The sequence below is a fragment of the Ictalurus furcatus genome, chromosome 21, assembly GCF_023375685.1.
Source record: "Ictalurus furcatus strain D&B chromosome 21, Billie_1.0, whole genome shotgun sequence".
In the NCBI taxonomy this organism is placed as follows: domain Eukaryota; kingdom Metazoa; phylum Chordata; class Actinopteri; order Siluriformes; family Ictaluridae; genus Ictalurus; species Ictalurus furcatus.
Genome location: NC_071275.1, coordinates 9,481,990 through 9,502,388, shown reverse-complemented (window position 1 = coordinate 9,502,388; position 20,399 = coordinate 9,481,990). Strand labels below are relative to the sequence as shown.

The 20,399-nt window shown below is 37.2% G+C and overlaps 1 protein-coding gene and 1 long non-coding RNA gene across 3 annotated transcripts; one reads left to right on the top strand and one right to left on the bottom strand.

The window, feature by feature from the left end:
• Nucleotides 1-2,586: 2,586 nt before the first annotated feature.
• LOC128625347 (uncharacterized) lies at nt 2,587-9,030 on the bottom strand. 2 transcript variants are annotated; one of them, XR_008388913.1, is made up of 4 exons: nt 7,756-9,030; nt 7,401-7,567; nt 3,376-3,605; nt 2,587-3,073 (listed from the first exon to the last, which is right to left on the bottom strand). It is a non-coding gene; the product is annotated as an uncharacterized LOC128625347 (long non-coding RNA). The 2 variants fall into 2 exon arrangements; XR_008388912.1 differs by lacking the exon at nt 2,587-3,073 and having other exon boundaries at nt 3,255-3,605.
• Nucleotides 9,031-11,091: 2,061 nt separating this feature from the next.
• On the top strand, nt 11,092-18,705 carry LOC128625291 (endothelin-3). Its single transcript, XM_053653490.1, has 4 exons — nt 11,092-11,564; nt 12,577-12,841; nt 16,988-17,125; nt 17,768-18,705. Exons 1-4 carry the CDS (start codon nt 11,495-11,497, stop codon nt 17,781-17,783), a joined length of 489 nt encoding a protein of 162 aa, XP_053509465.1. The 5' UTR covers nt 11,092-11,494; the 3' UTR covers nt 17,784-18,705.
• Nucleotides 18,706-20,399: the final 1,694 nt, after the last annotated feature.

The window sequence follows — 20,399 nt, the reverse complement described above, 5'->3', positions numbered from 1 at the left end:
TTGTATTTATGTTTATCTGTGATTTTTTTTTTGTTTTTTACCATAATTTTACCACTTTACTCATGCTATAATTTTCCTCTGGATCAATAAAGTTTCTATCTATCTATCTATCTAGCTAGCTAGCTAGCTAGCTAGCTAGCTATCCTAATGTGTTCATTCTAATACATTATCGTTTCTATATTAACAACTCATTCACAGGGACTTGTACAGCCAACGTTCCATATAATTTAAGCCTAATAATAAACATAGTAAGAAATTGTGTTGTTCTTCGACAAAGAAAAATGTGTAATCTTTCATATTTTTAAGTTTTCTGTAATAAGACGTTTATTTAACATTTATGGAAGGAGTCGGGTGGCCGAGAAGTGCCAAACAAATCAGAAATCTGAAAACAAAACAACAAATTATAAACAAAATAACAAGTCAGAAAACACAAGCACAAGTCAGACAATATGGAGAAGGTAGGTATAGTTAGGAACCATTACCAATTTACAAATAACTATAAGTACAGTATTAATCATTTATGAATATGCACTTCATAGAAAGTGCTAATGAAATTTCTTACAGATCAGTCAGTTCTAAAAACTCATGAGTACTAAACAGAAAATAATAGATGGGGTTGATGAGAAGAAAAAGATTAGGGTCTCAGAGGTGATGTAAAGTCCAGGTGGGGTTTGTCTTCAAGGATCCAGTCAGGAGCTGTCTAACAATAAGTGATGGAAAGCCACGTCCATCCCATAATTGGATCAGACCCATCTAGCTAAAATTGGCCTCAGGGGAGAAGGGTGTGAGACCTTGTCAGCGAGTGCTGAGGAGTCGTCTTACAGCAAACAAATGCCTCAAAGAGACTGGTTATTATCCTTTTCCATCCTTGGGTGAGGGTCTCTGTCCATTATCTCTCCCTGCAAGACTGAAAAGTCACAATATGGTCCGAGTAAGAAGCTGCATTGCTGCATATAGTTAAAGGGTCGCCACACATTGGGAAAACACTCATCATTACCTCCTAGGGAGCAATAAGCAGCGGGCCATATATCACTGTGACGGTTCACAAGCAAAGTGTCATTCACGGTGGTCACATGAAGGGTTCTAGGTTTCATCGGGCCTCTGCGGTTGTTTGCCTTCCTGCTGCAGTGAGAATCTGGACTGAACCACATATAGTCTTAGCTCAAAGGCAAGATCTTCATATCAGGAAGTCCTTTCCTGAACATCTCCTGGCTTGGAGGGATAACCTCAACATAAAAATAAATGCATGACAGAGCTAGATAACTATAAAGATATAGATACTCCTGGTAGCTTAGTTTCATGAAGTTGTGATTATGTCGGGAATTTCATTCAATTCTGAATACAAAATGCATATCATTAATTGTAAAGTGACATTTTTCACTGTTGACCTACTGCTGCTCAAACTGTTCGCACACAAAGTTAAAATGATTTTAAAAAACACATTAAGTGTTTCATTTGACACTTTGACAATTAATGATATTTGACACTTTATTCTCAGTGTATTTAATCATTGTTTGCCCTTTCTTCTCTTTCAGCAGAAAATTTTCAGAGACCATATCCCTAATAAATAGTTACCTGATTTTAACTATATACTTAAATTAATGTTAGCTAAGTTGAAAAGACATTCAAGCAGGAAAATCGAGTCAAGACGAGTGCACTGGCCAAGAAGATTAGTAATGCAAGATGGGGGAAGGGGGCGCTACTTCCAGGGCTGTCAGTTAATATTGGAGGACTCAAAACACCTGCAAACTTTTCATTCATTCCAGATTGCTATGTCGATTGGAAGAAATGAGCACTGGCACTGGATACTCCTTCATAAATGACAAATAATCTCCTCCCTGTAAACTTCACCATATCAACAATTACACAATTTCATCCTTATGCCATATTCTTGATCTAAAACGCTGAAGATGATGTTACAAAACAATGCAGATAATGTGAAATCCTGTCGAATGTTTTGAATTAATGATTTTTTGTCATACATTATTTATTCTCTCTCTCTCTCTCTCTCTCTCTCTATCTGTCTAACTCCTTAAAGAATTACTCACTTTACTGTTGCTCCGTTATGGCAATAATTCAGTGTAACAATACATAATGACCATGACAGGCCCACCAGTGATTTCAATAACATACCCCATATTCACATGCTTAAGGATGTGTCTCATATTTCGCTATACAGGCTATTAAAATTCCCATTCATTGTGCACTGAGAAATGGTCTGCCTACAAAAATGTGCATTATGGTGCCAAAAAAGTGGAAGCTTAAAAAAAAAAAGTCAAACTATAGTCTGTGTGTGGTCATTAGCCATGTGTTGAAAGGTCTCAAGATAACAGCACCTGATATTTCTTACATACACAGATTAAACTGAAACAGAGCTTCCATTCTTCTCCAGAAAGTGTAACTCATCAAAGCAACGTTTTACTGTGTTTTTTTTTCTTCAAGCATCTAAAATTGAAGGGTAAAAGTACTATACCCTGAGATACACCAGAAAATAAAAGAACAGAATAATTAAAGTTTTATGGGAGACACAGGAATACACACATAACAAATACAAATAGCATTGGTTAGTTCATCTGCTCATATCCTGTCCATGGGTTATTGTTCTCTTTCCTACAATTACTTCCATCCATCCATTTTCAATACCGCTTATCCTACACAGGGAGCCTGGAGCATCTCCCAGGAGACTCTGGGAGCAAGGCAGGGGATACCCTGGACAGGGTGCCAACCCATCACAGAGCACAATCATACACACATTCACACACTATGGACAATTTGGAAATGCCAGTCAGCCTACAGTACATGTTTTTGGACTGGAAGACTGGGAGCACCTGAAAGAAACCCCAGAAGCAATGGGAGAACATACAAACTCCACACACACAGGGCTGAGGAAGGATTCAAACTTCCAACCATCCCTACAATTAATTAAATAATCTATTCAACCTGTAATTTATTTACCTTTAATAACTGCTCCATCCTGGACTGGGTCATCGTGAATCCAGGAGCCCATCCGGGAACACTGGGTGTGAGGCTGGAACACACCACAGATGGGACACCACACCCGCTCTTACAGGAACTAAGCAAGAATTAATGAGTAGTTAATTAACACTTATCCTATTTCTATTATGAAGAACTACTAGTTACTTACTCAGTAAGTATGTTAGCAGGATATTAACTAATTTTCAGGATATTCACTATTAACTAAGCAGTAATTAGTAAGTTTTACATTTCATCTCTTTTGTGCTGTTAGGATAAAATCTGATTTTGTGCAAAACTAACAAAATAATTGGCACCACATATATTTACATACTAGTTTTAATAGAAAGGGGCTATAATACTTTTAGGGGCATCTGAATGGTTCACATGTAACATTGCTACCTCAGTGAGAGTCAGGCTGAGATACGCTGCCCTCAATGTGCCCCATGCTGGAGGGGCAGCAGGGCGCCAGCATACTTGTTTTTTCAGGATTAATTTCCCAACTGGATCAAGCAGGAATGGAGATTTTAATCTTGTGCTTTGCATTCCCATAATACACAAGGTAACGTCTACCACCCATCCAGCCTCTTCCATTCCTCTGACTTCCTTGTGTTATCTCTACAAATAGTACACTGTAAAAAAAAATCGCATAAAATTTACGATAAAAAAACTGGCAGCTGTAGTTGCCAGAAATATACCTTTAAAAAAAATATGGTCGAAATGTTCTTCTGTTTACATGGTATACTTAAAAGTGAACTGTAAAATTTATGGTAAAAAACTGGCAGCTATGGTTGCCAGAAATCTACGGTGAAAAATATGGTCGAAATGTTCTTCTGTTTACGGTATGCTTAAAAGTGAACTGCAAAATTTATGGTGAAAACTGGCAGATGTGGTTGCCAGAAAAAAGTACTTAGTGTAAAAGAAATTTTGTAAATATAACAAGAACACACAGAACTGGTATGAAAAGCAAATGCACTTTTTAATTTAAATTCCACAAACAATGTAAATAAATACTTCAGACAACCATATTCTTCACCTTAAAACAGCAGTACAAGAATATACTCCATGTTGGCTTCAACTTGCAGAACAACCATTTTGAATAATTACAGTCTTTACCAGAAAGCAACATATTCAATAACCTGAACAAAACAGCACACCATTCTATTAAAAGAATGGATTAATCATCAACTAACCTACAGCTTTTTACAATCACAGAGGCTCAAAACAAAACTTTCTGTAGGAAAATGTAAATGTATAAATTGAAAGGTCATGAAAAGCATAACCATATGAACATTATCTTTCTCAGATATAAAAATCACTTAAAATGAAAAAAAAAAACTGCTGATAATTTATTCCATTCAAGATGTACAAAACTTTCTTTGTTCATCAGAAGAGAAATTTAAATTTTTAAAAAATGATAGTAGTAAATTATGCTCTTTTGCACAAACAAAGCACTCTCGACGCTTCATAAATTGGGGTTAATCCACTGGGGTCACATGGATTACTTTGATGATGTCTTTACTACCTTTCTGGACCTTGAAAGTGCTAGTTGCGTAGCCTGTCAATGGAGGGACAGAAAGCTCTCAGGTTTCATTAAAAATATCTCTATTTGTGCTCCAAAGTCGAACGAAAGTCTTACGGGTTTGGAACGACATGAGGGTGAGTAATTAATGACAAAATTTATACTTTTGGCTGAAGTAACCCTTCAACATGAACTAAGAATGAATAATACTTTTACAGCATTTATTAATCTTAGTTACTGCACTGTGAACTAACATGAACAAATAATGAAAGACTGTATTTTTCTTACAAAAACAAAGATTAAATACTGTTACAAATGTAATTCCCATTGTTAGTTCGCGTTAGTTAATACATTACTTAAGGTTAACAAATGTGACCTTACTGTAAAGCGTTACCACAATTTCATGTAAAAGAAATGGTTTAATACCTACGTTTGCATGAACACCAGAGTAGATCCCAGTTCCAAAGGGTAATGAATGTTAAAACAGTAGTAACTGCCAAACATCATGCACATTGCTGAGATGAATGTAAAAATGTGCTGAGTTGTAATCTTTTGGTCGATGCTCAGCATGAATAGTTTTGATGTGTACCACACACACAGACATACTTAGTTAACAGACTACCAAGATGTCACAGTTTTTGGCATAGGAACTATACAGGAAGTCTTCCAGAGCTGGAGCACTTTCTGTAGTCTGAGGAAGAGCGAGTATAGAAGCTGTAGGACACCACATAGCTGGCTGACACAGGTTTTCTGCACCCTGGGGCTGATTCCATCAGGGCCTACAGCCTTGCTTGTTTAGAGTTCTCCCAACTGCTCTCCTTACTTAGTCAGCTGTAATAGTAGTAGTTGTGGTGAGGTTGAGAGAAGGGGAAGGTGCAGGGCTGTTAGACCTTTTCTTATACACGGCTTGTTATTGGGCAAACAGTGGGCTGCCTTTCCATAAATCATATTTTCCACACTGAAGTTGAAGAAGTCTATAATACAATGGCTAAGTCTCTCAATGTCCTTCCCATATGATTAATCATTTCCCTGTCCATCCTGTCCATCCTGCAGAGCCTCTTGAACCTCCATTCTCCATTTCGTCACTTTCCTGATTAGCCGGTGAACTCTGGGTATGTTTGTGGGAGTGACATGCACTAAATCATGATCAAATCTGGGTGAGGGGGTGAGCAGCAAACATGTATGCCTCCTTAACTTTAGGATATAACAGATGTCCTGTTGTCTCTTGTGTTATATTCCACATACTGTGAGAAACTTGTGAGTTGTGGAGGTGTAGAATACATGAGTAAAATCTTCAGAGATTTCTCTGCGATGAATGCATTATTGGGATAATTTGTTATTAGTTCACTAACCACAGAATGCATCTGCTCTTTTGTGGCTGGTGCATCAGCAGAGGGTGGTGCATAATAGAACAAACAAATAGCATGTGAAAACTTCCAAGGCATGCAATATGGCTGCAATCCAACTGTGAGGAGTTCAATATTCGGCTTACAAACTTTGACAGTAATATATTTGGAGTTGCACCAGCTATCGTTTACATAAATGGCAAGCCCACCTTCTCTGCTCTTGCTGCTGTTATCCATGTCCTATAAGCCAGCCAAATGTTGATTATTTTCCAACAGCATGTCCTGAAGTGTCTCACTCATCTTATAGTGCAGCAATTTTTATTTATCAGCGAAAGACGTGTTTTACTTTTTATTCATTTATTGTTACATCTAAAGTTGTTAAAAGTCCTCTAATCACTTATGTTGAAGCAGCTATTAATTTATTTATTTGTATAGCGCTTTTTACAATAGACATTGTCTCAAAGCAGCTTTACAGAAATATCAACATGGTATACAGATATTAAAGGTGCGAATTTATCCCAACTGAGCAAGCCACTGAGTGGCGACGGTGGCAAGGAAAAACTCCCTAAGATGTTTTAAGAGGAAGAAACCTTGAGAGGAACCCGACTCAGAAGGGAACCCATCCTCATCTGGGTAACAACAGATAGTGTGAAAAAGTTCATTATGGATTTATATGAAGTCTGTATTGCCTTAGGAGCAGCCGTAGTCCCAGCAGTCTGGAATTAGAGAAGATTAATGATCATTACCTCAGAGCTTTCTCTTGAAGTTCCATCCATCTATTTTCCATACCGCTTCCCAGGGAACTCGGGACACAAGCCAAGGGACAAACCATTGCAGAGCACAATCACGCAAACATTCACACACTAAGAACAATTTGGAAATGCCAATCAGCATACAACGCACGTCTTTGAACTGGGGGAGGAAACCGGAGTACCCAGAGGAAACTCACAAAGCACGGGGAGAACATGGAACTTCTGAGCACACTGAAGGGAGTCAGGATTCTAACCCCCAACCCTGGAGGTGGTGCTAACCACTAAGCCACCATGCCCACTTTCTCTTGAAGATAATAATAATAATAATAATAATAATAATAATAATAATAATAATAAAAAGACCTTGACCCTAGCTCAGCTTGTCATGTTACAGAAAAACCATAAAACAAACTCCTCATTATCCTGACTGTTCCAAAGCCCTGACACTGGAGACTCCTTCCATACATGTTAAATAAAAGTCTCATTAGTGCAAACTTCACCATATCAATGACTACATGTTTTTTTTGTTTGTTAAATAATGCCATGTTTGTTATTTGTCTTAAATTATGGAGAGCATAAATGGTACGAGCCCCTGTGAATCAGCTGTTACTATTGAAACAATATCGTACGAGAACGTGAATGTTAATATAAACATTAAGAAATAAAAATATGTGATTTGAATCACAGCTGGAACTATGGAAAATGAATCGTCTTCTGATCGATCAGTTAATACGTGTTTTACCGAACATTATTCTACTACGGACTTCGCTGTTAAGATAAATGTGAGACAACGTGAAATTTTTGTACCTCAGTTTGGCTGGTTCTCATGCAACTGCCGAGGTCTGTGCCCCGTTATGTCATCTGAAACCTTGCAGACAAGTTATTCAAGGAATCTGGAGTCCAGGAGACAGATCAGCTTCAGATCTGGATCTCAGGCTAGAGATTGTAGGCTTCTGTGTGCATTCTGTTACGCCCTAATGGATAAATACATTCAAATAAAAAGAAAATACACATACACAGCACTTTTTGGCTAACTCGCACCTCTCTGTGACTGAAGTAAATTCAGCATGGAAAATATAACATTCTTAGGATATGATTTGAATGACACCCTCTATCAAATGTATTATTTGGATTTTTTTTTTAAATTCAACATCTTACATACCATTTGTGATCAAATCAAAGCTGACACGCTGAGCCGACTTTCAAAACAGCCACTTCACAGACAAAACTTTTGGAGAGGTTCTCATTCTTGTGGGATTGGCCTCCTGTCGACTCTGTAAAAACACTCACTGCAACTGCGTCTCCACAGGTTAAGCCTGAATGGGGGACTTAATGATTATGAGCAAGGATAGTCTACATCTATAAGGGGAAAAAAGCATCCAGGAGTAACGGAATGTATAAACTTACTTCTCACTCAAACCTGATCTCTTAAAGATGTCAGCTGAACAATGATGATGCATTTATAAAAGGACTCTCCACTCTGAACACTTTTTTTTTCCATCACCATTCACCTTCCATGTTTTTCCACTGTGGGAAAGTTTTTGTGGTTTCTCAGTAGCAAGACATGTTTTGATTGATTAACTTCAAGAGAGAAAAAGGCTGAGAGAGAGGCTGGTGACGGAACGCCTCATAAAGGTTTATAACATACATAACATATAACATATATAATAACAGGAACTAATTTCATCTCATGGATGTTCCGCGTCAACAAACATAACTATAAATGGATTAAAAGTATGACACGTCATTCATTAATAAAACAATCATTGTTAGTGTCAGCAAATTGCTGAGCTATAAGAGACATTAAACACTTCAGGACATGCTGTTATTGGAAAATAATCAGCTTTGAGATGGGAACAGTAACTCCACTTCATAACACCATGCCATCGTGGATTATTTTCCTGTAACAGCACACCCCCAAGTGTTTACACCATGGCATGTTCAGACAGCAGGGTATACGTGACGGGAGAGACACTACAGAAATACAGTCATTACAGATGAGTGACTAATGATGACTGAATCATTATGACTCTGTTTTTTCAAAACCTGTCTAATGCAGCTGTAACATAAATCAACAATAGGCAAATTGGCAGTTATGTGTTAAGTAAAGGTGGTTGAAATGCAATGTAAATGACTAAAACAAATGAAAACTCAGTATATTTAAAACTGGTTGTTTCTTTCTCATAAGGAATCATCATGAAAGCCAGCTCTCTCTCTCTCTCTCTCTCTCTCTCTCTCACTCTCTCTCTCTCTCCAAAAAACCAAACACTTTTCTTTAATCACCATGTTGATATGTTTCCTTGCATTTTTGGCTTATTCAAGCCTGTCTGGTTCTCTTTGAGGCATTCGATTAAGTTTAAATGAGCCTAAAAATACAATACAATACAAAACAACCTTTCTGTTGGACAGTGTATTTGCTCTTGGCAAAAATAGTGACTTTCCTTCCATTTATGAATCATTTTCCATCAAAACTGGCTGCACGGTTGGAATCAAGGGCATTAGCTGAACTGTTAATCATCCGGGGATGAGCCCAATCTTCTCTATCGAAAAACGTTGAAAAACATACTTCTAAATAGAGTGTTTCCGGGCATTGTTTCTTGGGTGTGAGAGCTAATTGCTTAAAAAAATTTAAAATTGGACAAAAAGGGTTTTTCATCAAACTTGTCGTGGGTGTTGTCACTGTTTGCAGGACTACCAGACCTTTTTAGCTATCTAACACAAGACTAGGCTAGTTTGGTGTCGCTAGCCAAGGGGAGACACAACTAAGCTATCATTGTATGGGTTTAGCTGCTACAGTGCCATGCAAAGTATGTTAGCTGTCCTTACGCTCATTTACACACCTTGTTTTCCTGCTCAGCATCAGAGGATGTTAGTGTTTCAGTTTCAACCCTGTTACTGGTAAAAAATCTGAATATACCTATTTTTCCTCTTACACTATAACTCACTGTGTGAGCTAGCGTTTGGCAGAATTGAGACATATCAGCCAATAAGACACGAGTATTTCCACATATTTTCATGTAAACCCTGTCTAATTTGTCTCGCCTCCATTCACTGAAAATATAAAATTACAACACCACCGTCTTCTTTTACTGATGTTCAGTTTCGTAGTGACAAACCAGAGAGTTATTCAGGGATAAAGAGAGAAATCTTCAGGGCTACAGCCCCAAATACCCAGGCCAGGTTATGCCCCTGGTGGGAATACACCCTGAATGGGATGTCAGTTCATTCAATACACACGCATTCACACATTCATTCTCAGTGACTATGTTTACATGGACAGCAGTAATCTAATTATTGACCTTATTCTGATTAAGATAATATTGTGATTAAGGTGTTTACATGAGTCGCTTTTAGAATACTCCTGTCATGCTCCCGAATTACATGTTATAGAACATAATTATATTAACAGCCCGCTTCATTACGTCACCGCGCCCCACCGTCCGCCGTCCCTCCAGAATTTCACGTATCAACATACAGTTCATCTTTGTTATGGTACCATATACAGTTCTGGGTGTTTTTATTTTTTAATTTTTTTTTACAAACGCTTTAAGTGCAGTTAATTATTTGTCATGCTATACGTGCTAATAGACAACTGCTTGAAGCCGTGGGCTGCGTCTCAAACCGCGTACTTACCGTCTATATAGTAGCCGAGATACATGTATTTTTCCCTACTACAGGCCTATAGTAGGCAAGTATGCGGTTTGGGATGCGGCCGAACTCTCTTGTTCGCCGTAAAACGTTAAACTGCCATGTGTGATCATGTCCTGTGGTGAAATGTGGTGAAAACTCTCACACGACATTCATAATGTGATTAAGGTGTTTACATGTCTGTAATACATGACTAAAACAGGAGTACTCCACCTGTCTTAATTCGATTATTGCTTACTTCGAGTATGACCTTAATTAGATTAAGGTAAGTAAAAACTGCTGTTTACATGGTAGTTTCTTAATCAAAGTATTGTCTTAATCGGGTTAAGATTGGATTATTGTTGTCCATGTAAACGCACTGATTCACACTTAGGCCAGTTCAACTACCCGCATGTTTTTGTGAGGCAGGAGGAAACTGGAGAACCCAGAGGAAACCCATGCAGACACAAGGAGAACATGAGAAACTCCGCAGAGACGGTAAACCCAAACTCAGGATACAACCAGGGAGCCTGGAGCTGTGAGGTTGCAATGCTACATTTAAAAATAAATAAATAAACAAACAAATAAATAAACCATTCTGGCTGAAAGTCTGATCATTGGATGTGTTGTCAAAAGAAAAAAAAATATTCTGCATGAAATCAGTATCTTGGAAATCTATAATTTGTGTATTTAATGGTGGATATTTATTTAAATTATTAATTGCTTTGTTTGCTTGTTTTAACATTTTAAAAAATTATTATTATTATTATTATTATTATTATTATTATTAATATTTTTTTTATCATTCTGATATATGACATGGGAAAGAAAAAATATATATTTACGGTGTGGTCCCTAAATTTTTTTCCGTATAAACCAGGCTTGCAGGTGATGGTTATATCACATGGGTGCAGTGGAGAGGGTGGTGCTCTGCAGGCTGTATACTCTATAAAAACCTGTTTGCTGGACGCCAGAATAGTCAGACACACTAACACGTACACACACACACACACACACACACACACACCTGGATGTGCGTTACAGCTCCTTAACTAACGCACGTTTCTCCGGAGCGCGTGCCATGTGAGACGCACACATTTTCACCGGGAATATGCGGTGCATCTGCCTGAAAATGTGGTTTCGTGGATGTCAGCGCTTTAGATCAACTAAACTGGGACTAATTTGAACACCATTTGTTCATCTGACATTTTTTATTGTGTGTGTGTGTGTGTTTTTGTTTTTGTTTTGTTTTTTGGAGTAAAAACAACCTGGGGATGGCCAAGACGTCGCTTCTGGATTTGAGCGTTTTGATTTTAATCGGATTAACAGCCGCACGTGCAAACGGTATTATGCATTTTTGTTAAAGATGAACGTGATGAAAGTGTCGTAAGAACTCTGAGATCTTTAGAGAAAGATCACCCTGTGGATGAGTTATACATTGGAATGTATCTTATATGTGCTTCGTGAAGCTATGGAGGCGCCAGGAATTTGTTTTCTTATTTCAACAGACTATTATTAATATTGGAATAATTTCCACTTTATTCGTGTTTCTGCGAGTTTTTGTGTTCTTGATGCTGATTGGTGGCCTTAACCAAATATTTTTGTTGTTGTTGTTGCAAAATTACCTACATAAAACATTTGCATATAGAATAAAACTTTCCTTTTTTTCTGACATGAAATTTTTGTCATGAGACCCTTTTTTCTCTCAATCGTTTCATCAACATTTTATAATTTCATTCATATATTCATCTTTATTATCCACTTTATCCTGTGGAGGATCCAGCGCATATCCCGGGAATACTGTGCTCAGAGTGGAAATACAGTACATCCTGGATGGGATGCCAGTTCATTTCAGAGCAACATGCACACACACACACACACACACACACACACACACACACACACACCTAGGGGCTATTCAGAGTACAGCCTGTATACCTATTGGTATGTCTTTTGGGAGGTGGGAGGAAACCGGAGAACCTGGAGGAAGCGCGTACAGTCCTGGGGAGAGCATGCACAGAACATGCACTTCCCCCTGTTAAACACAAAAGTAACATGAAATGTGGGAAAACGCGGATAGTAAAAAAAATAAAAAACATTTAGTAGCAAACCTAAATATCGTGATACATAAGTATTGTGTATGGTAAAAACTTATCTTCAAGTAAGGTGATGTGATATTGTTGCCATATCGCTCACTCCCATAGTTTACTCCCTGTCTCGTGCGACAGGTGATCATATGTAGTGAAAACGAGAAAATGTTTTGCCTCAAACTCTCATCTTTATTACGTATTTTTTTAAGATTCCTTTTAAATTTTACAGAACTACTCACCACCTTTTATTTCCGGAATGTTTTCAGGGATTCCTCTGCACCGGATTGTCGCGCGCGAGGAGAGCGCACTTGAGGCCGAGCGAGCGAGCATGGGCGCGAGGACAGCACCGACACCGGCATCCACGGAACGCACGCGCGGATCCGCCGACGCCGACGACGACCACGACGTCACAGGATCGTCGCGCGACTCTCATCTGCGGAGCAGAGCCAAACGGTGCACGTGCTATACGTACAAAGACAAAGAGTGCGTTTATTATTGTCACCTGGATGTCATCTGGGTGAACACGCCAGAGTGAGTGCACACTTTTCTTACCATTAACCTAAAAGAAAAGTTCAAGAAAAAAAGAAAGAAAGAAAGAAAGGAAGAAGGAAAGAAAAAATCGACCTATTTTAGATTATTTGAAAATTTTTTCTCCCTTTCAACAAGACAACATATGTAGAGTTTAAAAAAAAAATAATACGCATAAACAAACAAATAAACACTTCTATTTATATAAAACAGATTATTTAGTGAAAATAATAATTCATTTTAGTGAAAATATTAATAACTATTACAAGGAGTGTGACAGGAAATTAAATAAAGGTTTTTTGAATAAAAACAAATAAACAAACAAACAAGCAAATAAACAAATAATAAATAGCCACTATTATTTACACTACTGGTTAAAAGTTTGTGGACACTCCACTGAAATGTTTCTTATGATCTTAAAAACCTTTTGATCTGAAGGTGTATGATTAAATGTACGGAGCCCCTAAAGGGACATGGTGGTGGAAAAAATTTGGGATGGGAGAAAACATTTTTTTTAAAGCTTCTGCGTTCCCCCGAGAAACTTTTGCGTTCTCTCGCAAAACCTGTTATGAGTTCAGTCAAAGAATTCCTGTTTATTTTCCCACTGGTAACGGTTCAGACAGCTCCGTAGGTTCACAATGGAGCGGTTCATAGAGTTTTATTTTAAACTTGGACTAAAATATAAAGAAATGCGGTCTGTGCTTAGTTCGAGGCACTGTTTTGACATAAGTGAAAGACACCTAAAAATGATATTTCGCGAAAGAGCATTGTCTCGACGAAAAATTACTCAAGTGATGCTTTGAAGATTTAAGAGCACGAACCACCGCGCAGAAGACTCTCGTGAGAACACAGGTTTCGTGAGAGAACACAACAGGTAGGCTATCTTTGCGAGGGAACGCAAAAGTTTTGCGAGAGAATAATTCATTAGAAAATTAACATTTTATTTACAAGTAAAGGTTAAACGGATGACTTGGAGCCAAATTTTTTGAAAAGCAGCTGATAAGTGTCCAGTGTAGGTGTGAACTCCTTTAATACTGTTTAAAAAGCACCTCAGGGAAATTCCTCAAGAAATCGGTTGAGAAAATGAAAGAATATGTTTCTGGAAAATTCTAGGCAAAAAGGGGGTCTACTCTGAAGATGCTGAAATATTAAAGTATTTTGGATTTTTTTTTTTTATCACAACATTATTCCCATAGTTCCATTCGTGTTACTCCAGAGTTTTGATGACTTTATTATTATTCTTAAATGTGGAAAAATTAAATAAAATAAAGAATGAGTGTGTCTAAACTTTTGACCCGTAGTGTATATTACACATATTAATTCTGGTTTTACCAAATAATAAAGCTATTAAAAAGGAATAAAAATAAATAATACAAGGAATGTGTCAGGAACTAAAATCATATTTTTGTGAACAAAAATCGATAGATAAATATAAAACTTGAAGTCAGTGCCGCATCTTATGCACATCTCGAAGTCCTGGAAACGTCTAGAAATTTTGGGAACAGTATATTTCTGCTGTTTAAAAAAACAAACAAAAAAACAAACACCAGACTCAAGACTATAAAGCTCTTAAGAAATTATTTTATTCTCTGCTCTAATGCAGGATACCTGAGGCATATTTCTTTCCTTTTCATGACATAGTAAGGACTTTTACATTGAGCAAAGAGTGACAGAGAATCTAGAACATTAAAAGAGATCAGTATTGAGAATGTCTGGAGTTGTTTAACAAGGAGGACAAAAGGATCCCAAATGTGTGAAAGATGCAAATAAAACATATTGGGTGGGCGTGCTGCAGTTTATAACGACAGCATCTACATCCACTGCTAAATAATGAATACAACAGGAAGGCTAAAGCAGGACAGAGCTCTACTTCTATTTAGTTCCAGTCCTGAGTTTCAGGTTTTCACCTGATCCTGATCACCAGATCATTGCAGTTTGGGATCAGGTGTGTTAGAGGAGAAACCTGAAACCGTAATGAAATGGTGGGTTTAAATGTAGAAAGAAAACATAATAAAGGTATTAAGTGCGTAACAGTCTGTTTAACTCACACCGGTAAGTCTAGAACATTCCTAGAACAATTTTCCTAATTTACACTTCATTCTCACGAAAGAAAATCCAAAGCCATAGTAAATATAGCTTATTCTTAAGATGCAGGATTAACCCAATTAAATACTACAGTGTCAGAAAAAAGGGTACTAAACTGTCCCTTTTATGTATTACATAGTAATGTGGATGTACTGTAATTTACATTTAAAAATAATTTTTTACATGTAAATATTTAGACATTAATAAGCACTTTTTATCCACTAAACCATTAATTTTGAGTATTACTTTAATAAAGGTACACTGCAGGCACCACTCCAGGTGAAAGATACACACTAAAGGTGCAAAAGATGTAACCCTAAGGGTATCACTGAAGCAGTCCATACAGTATTTCGCAGAGCTTGTTTGTGATTTGTTGTGGCTTTTTTCAAAATGTGCGATGGAACTTGCAGAGTTTTCTAATGCTGTGTTTGTGGAAAACTACTTAGCGAAATTGCAATCGCAAGAAATTGTCTTTCACAGTGATATTTGTTGGTGAAGACTTTTTAGCTGTATTCGTTTTGGACGCACTTGAATCAAAGGGGCATTGGCTGAATACATGTTCTGATGACGTCACAAGACGCGTCTCGCTCAAATCTGTGAAAAATCCTTGGGAATTTTTAAAAATCGCAAGCTCCTGCAAATATTGCGGCGTTTCCTTGATTTTGCGTTCATTTCTGCGATCGAAAAATCTCGGACAGACTGACTAGCAATGACAAAAGAAAACTACAGTTGAACGCCATTTGTTCTAAGAGTTTATATAATAATAACATAACAGCAAACATGCATCATGTGTAAATGTAGACAAATGGGGATATTGTAATCCAGGTATCTGTAACATGATTTAAAAAAACAAAAAACAAAACAACATTACTCCTCCAGGAAAAATTGCTTCCTAATAATATCCCTAATCTGTAGATTTATTTGTGCATAATACTAGATTGTGTATGCAAATGGATTCAAACTAAGAGTCAATGCGACTAACGATTTGATTGAAGATGACGAGAGCCAATGCGATGAGATGCGATGTGATGAGATGCGAATTATTATAACCGATTCAAATTATAAACGCATTATAAACCGAATCTTTATGGTGCGTGCAAAACATGAGGCTTAATACAAAAAACAAACAAACCAAGGCTTAATGTATGTCCAGTGTTTATGTTTCTGATTTATTTAAACAAACAGAATTACGATGATTTACAGAAAAGTTTATGAATTAAAACGTACTGCGTCCGAATCGATCCGAGCAAATTGAAATGTATTTTACTCTACATTCACACTGTAAAGCAACAAGTCGATTGTGCCGCTTGTAGGCATGTACTGTTCAGAGTTTTCAGTTTTGATCAGAAACATTACTAGCTATATAAGCTTCTAAAGCTAACTAGTTAAACACAAATTAAATAATACGCTAACCGGTGTCAATACTGGTTGTTTGATTCGCATGTTAGGTGCTAGGCTTCGTACTAGCTTCTTCAGTAGATGCTATCTGTACTAGGTGCGTACACTTACCAGCGATCTCTGTTACCTCCTTTCAAGCTTTATTTTAATTCATAATATGTCTATATACATTGAATACTAGCTTGTTCATGTACAGGAAAAGATGAAACCATGTTTCCTTTTGTGTGTTGAACAGTAATTATAATTAGGAATTAAAGTTGTGAGGGGGGAACTGAAACAACGTCAGACCACACACACCATAATATCGGTCAGAGGAATCGTTCATTCGGATTTGCTGCTTTTGTTATGACATGCCTAGAGTAATTCACATAGGATTGAGTGCCGCTTGCTGCAGTCACTAAAATCATAACTCCATGGCACATACACACGCAAAAAATGAATGGTTGCGTGCAAGAGTAATCGTAGGATATGAATCGATTTGTCCCATCGCTTATAATGAGCTTCCTGAAGATCAACCCAGGTGTTGCATTCAAGAACTATCAGGTGTAAATAAATAAATAAATAAATAAAATAAAAAGTACAAAAGGATCAAAAGTGTCATAGTATTTTTAGGTTTAACGGATTGTGATTTAAGATTCTCTCCTGCTTTTGCATACGTGTTGACAGGCGTATGGTGCCGTACGGCCTGTCAAGTTACAGAGGCTCTCAGCGTGCAAGGCGCTCTGCAGCAGACAGGAGAACGACACAACGATGTGTGTGCACCCTGCAAAGCGACCCTCATTGCAGCAGCTTCTGTGGGAAAAGGTAAATATTTCAACTTACACCACTATAATTCTCTATTCTGATTGGGCTGGAGGTCAATAAATTTCTACAGGTTTACATTAATGTGCTTGTTTGTTTGGATACAAAAAGTATGACGTGTTATTCTTTAATATAAATAGAAAAATTGCAATCATGGGCAAATGTGCTGCGGTATACAGTAAGAGAAGTACAACATTTTTACATGCGACATGCTGTTATTGTAAAAGAATCAACTTCGGGGTGGTAACAGTAACTTCGCTTCATCGCAGCACCCCAATGTTGATTATTTTCCCATAAAAAATATGTTTATATAATAGTGTTTTATTCTTGTTATACCTCAGCAATTTGTAAATGATTATTATTTATTAAAGGACATTTATTGAATGCTTTTGACAATTTACAGTTACGTTTAATCTTGTGGAACGTCCATGAGGCAAAAAGTGTTTTATTCCTTACTTAATCATCGTTCTGCACACTGGACACAAGATAGTAGATCTTTAGCTCTCACGGCAAAACTTACTCACTCAGTGACGTTTTATTGGCAACAGCCTGCACCTTTGAACAAAAATGATGAGTTCTTTTGTTTTGTTTTTTCCACCAGCTGATGGTTTGATTGTTATGTCTGTCTTTGTCTCATCCTATAAGGGGGAGGTTACCATGACCATCTGTCGCTGGAGAGCTAAGCCATGCTGGAAACGTCCTGCCCGTGCATTCTTCTGTGCGAACACCTGGACATACCTTAAAGAAAAGAAGCTTATGTGTCTGAAAAGGAGGAATTCCATTATCCAGTAGAGAGACGTGACAGGAAAGAAGAAAAACACAACGGAGGGTTTGTGGAACGCTCACACAACCAACGAGCCTGTAGAATAAGTCAGAGTGTGATTCAATGTGAGGATATTTTGACACAAATGGTTAACTCATCATGTTACAGCTCGTCTTCTGCAACACTCAATGCTGACTCTTTATTCTGACTATTGGCTCCACTTCATCGCCTTTAATTAACGATATGCAGAGCCCAGTATTAAGATCAACTTGCTATAACAATCTGAATTCCGAATCACAGGTTGGGCAAAATCACTAATCTGGTTCGGATGGTTGTACACTGTAGATACTAAGACGAATCTGAGCTGTTTTCTCATTTTCCAGCCTACAATACCATGTGGTAATGTTTCTGATTAGATGGCACTTAAATATGGAAGCGCTAACAGAGAAACAAAACTGAGGACTGTAAATGAATCAAGTTTTTCATCTGTTTATACACCAACGATTAACATAATCTATGTTTTATAATCTACAGTATTTTTACTTGTGTAACTTTGGGCATTGCTTCACATAAAAACAATCCCACCATACAAATTCTAACACTTTATGTTGCTATATTGTGTGATATAATCCAACTGATTCTCCTTTTATCACTATTGGTGATTATTGTAAAAAAAAAAAAAAAAAAAAAAAAAACAGATTGAAAATCACTGTTTTGATGGTCATTTAGGTGTCCTACTTGTCTAAAACTTCAGAATAAAAATACATTAGATGTTATTACACATAATGTCTGTGCTGCACTGACGGAACCTAACAGGAACTATTATTAAAACTGTGCATGGAAAACCATTTAAGGAATAAAACACAACAGTGCGTGTGTGTTATCGCCCTAAAATTGATTATTTTCCAATTGCAGCACTCCCTGAAGTGCGTTCTTCCTCTTGGGCCACACAGTTATAAATTTGTATCTATTAATTAACGACATTTCATCTGTTTTCTCCATTCATAATTACATTTAATGTTGTGGAATGTCTGTGAAACAAGTTAGTTCCTGTTCACACTTACATTATTGCAGTTATAAACAGTCATTCCTTCACCAGCCTCTCATTTTTTCCTCTCTATTGAGGTTAATAAGTCGAGAGCTTGCGTTGTTACTGAGAAACCAGAGAGCGATACTTACCGATTGTTCCAAAGTGCTGACACTGGAGACTCACCATATCAATGATTATACATTTTTCTTTGTTAAATAACAACAGGCTTAAATGATGTGGATTATTATCTATTTATATAAACCTGTGATTTGTGGCTGCGCTATTGTTAGCTGTTATACAAAATGAATCAACTTCTGACCAATCAGATTCAAGAATTCATCAATACTGTGGCCATTTATTGAAGCACACTCTATACTCTAGAGATGATCCACTTGTCTGAGTGGACGATTTTGTTTGGCCAGGTCTGTTTTTTTTCTGCTTTAACATGGTCAGACATATTTAGACATGTACAAAACTTAACATGTACATTACTGCTGTCTAATACTAAATTAAACATGTCACTATTACTATCATCAGTACCACTGTCATTTGTCCCATGCGCTGAGCCAGCCCATTGAACCAGCTTCATGCCTGATGTAAAAGTGTAATATAGACTTCCATGGTTCTTGGGATTTACTGTTTCATTTTTATTCCAATCAGTGGGGTTGTGGAACTCGGAATTTGCCTTGGACCTGCTCTCATGTGCTTGGATTTGCAAGGAAAAGATGTACATGAGGTTTTTTTTAAGAAAAAAAAACTCTTGACACAGGATGAGAAATATATGGAAATTACATTCTGTGCTTAAAACTAATACTTACTCTATACATACCCTAAAAGTTGTAAATGAAACTGAATGAACTGGCTTCTGTCTCAGCTATGAACTTTAAAAAACATGAGCACAGACTCATACACACTGGACAGTTGAAGATTTAAAAATTAAAAAAAACATCTGTTTTTTTCCCAGTCTTTGTCTGTCCAGTTTGAGTGAGTTTGTGCCCATGATAGCCTCAGATTCTTGTTCTTGACTGACAGGAGTGGAATTTGATGTGGTCTTCTGATGTTGTAGTCTATCCACCTCACATTTTGATGTTTTGTGCGTTCTGAGATGCTTTTCTGCTCACCACGGTTGTAAAGAGTGATTATATGAGTTACTATAGACTTCCTGTCAGCTCAGACCAGTCTGGTCATTCTCCTCTGATCTCTCTCATCAACAAGGTGTTTCAGCCTGCAGACCCTCCACACACACAATGTTTTTTTGTTGTTTTAAGATAAGATAAACTTTACTGATTCCACACTGGGGAAATTCTCTCTTTACAGCAGCTCAATGACACAAAACAGATAAGAAAGAATACACATTAAATAGGAAAAGAATAGAAAAAATGTCTAAATATATATATAATAATAGAAAAATAATATTTGGTAAGACATTTCCTGTCCCTCTCTGTGCTCCCAGCTCCCCAGGAGACTACTGCATAGAAGATAAC

Excerpts from the sequence above, each read along its gene's own strand:
- LOC128625291 (XM_053653490.1), top strand. The coding sequence starts at position 11,495 with ATGGCCAAGACGTCGCTTCTGGATTTGAGCGTTTTGATTTTAATCGGA. Across the intron at positions 11,565-12,576 it reads AACAGCCGCACGTGCAAACG|GGATTCCTCTGCACCGGATT; the intron begins GTATTATGCATT and ends GAATGTTTTCAG. Across the intron at positions 12,842-16,987 it reads ATCTGGGTGAACACGCCAGA|GCGTATGGTGCCGTACGGCC; the intron begins GTGAGTGCACAC and ends ACGTGTTGACAG.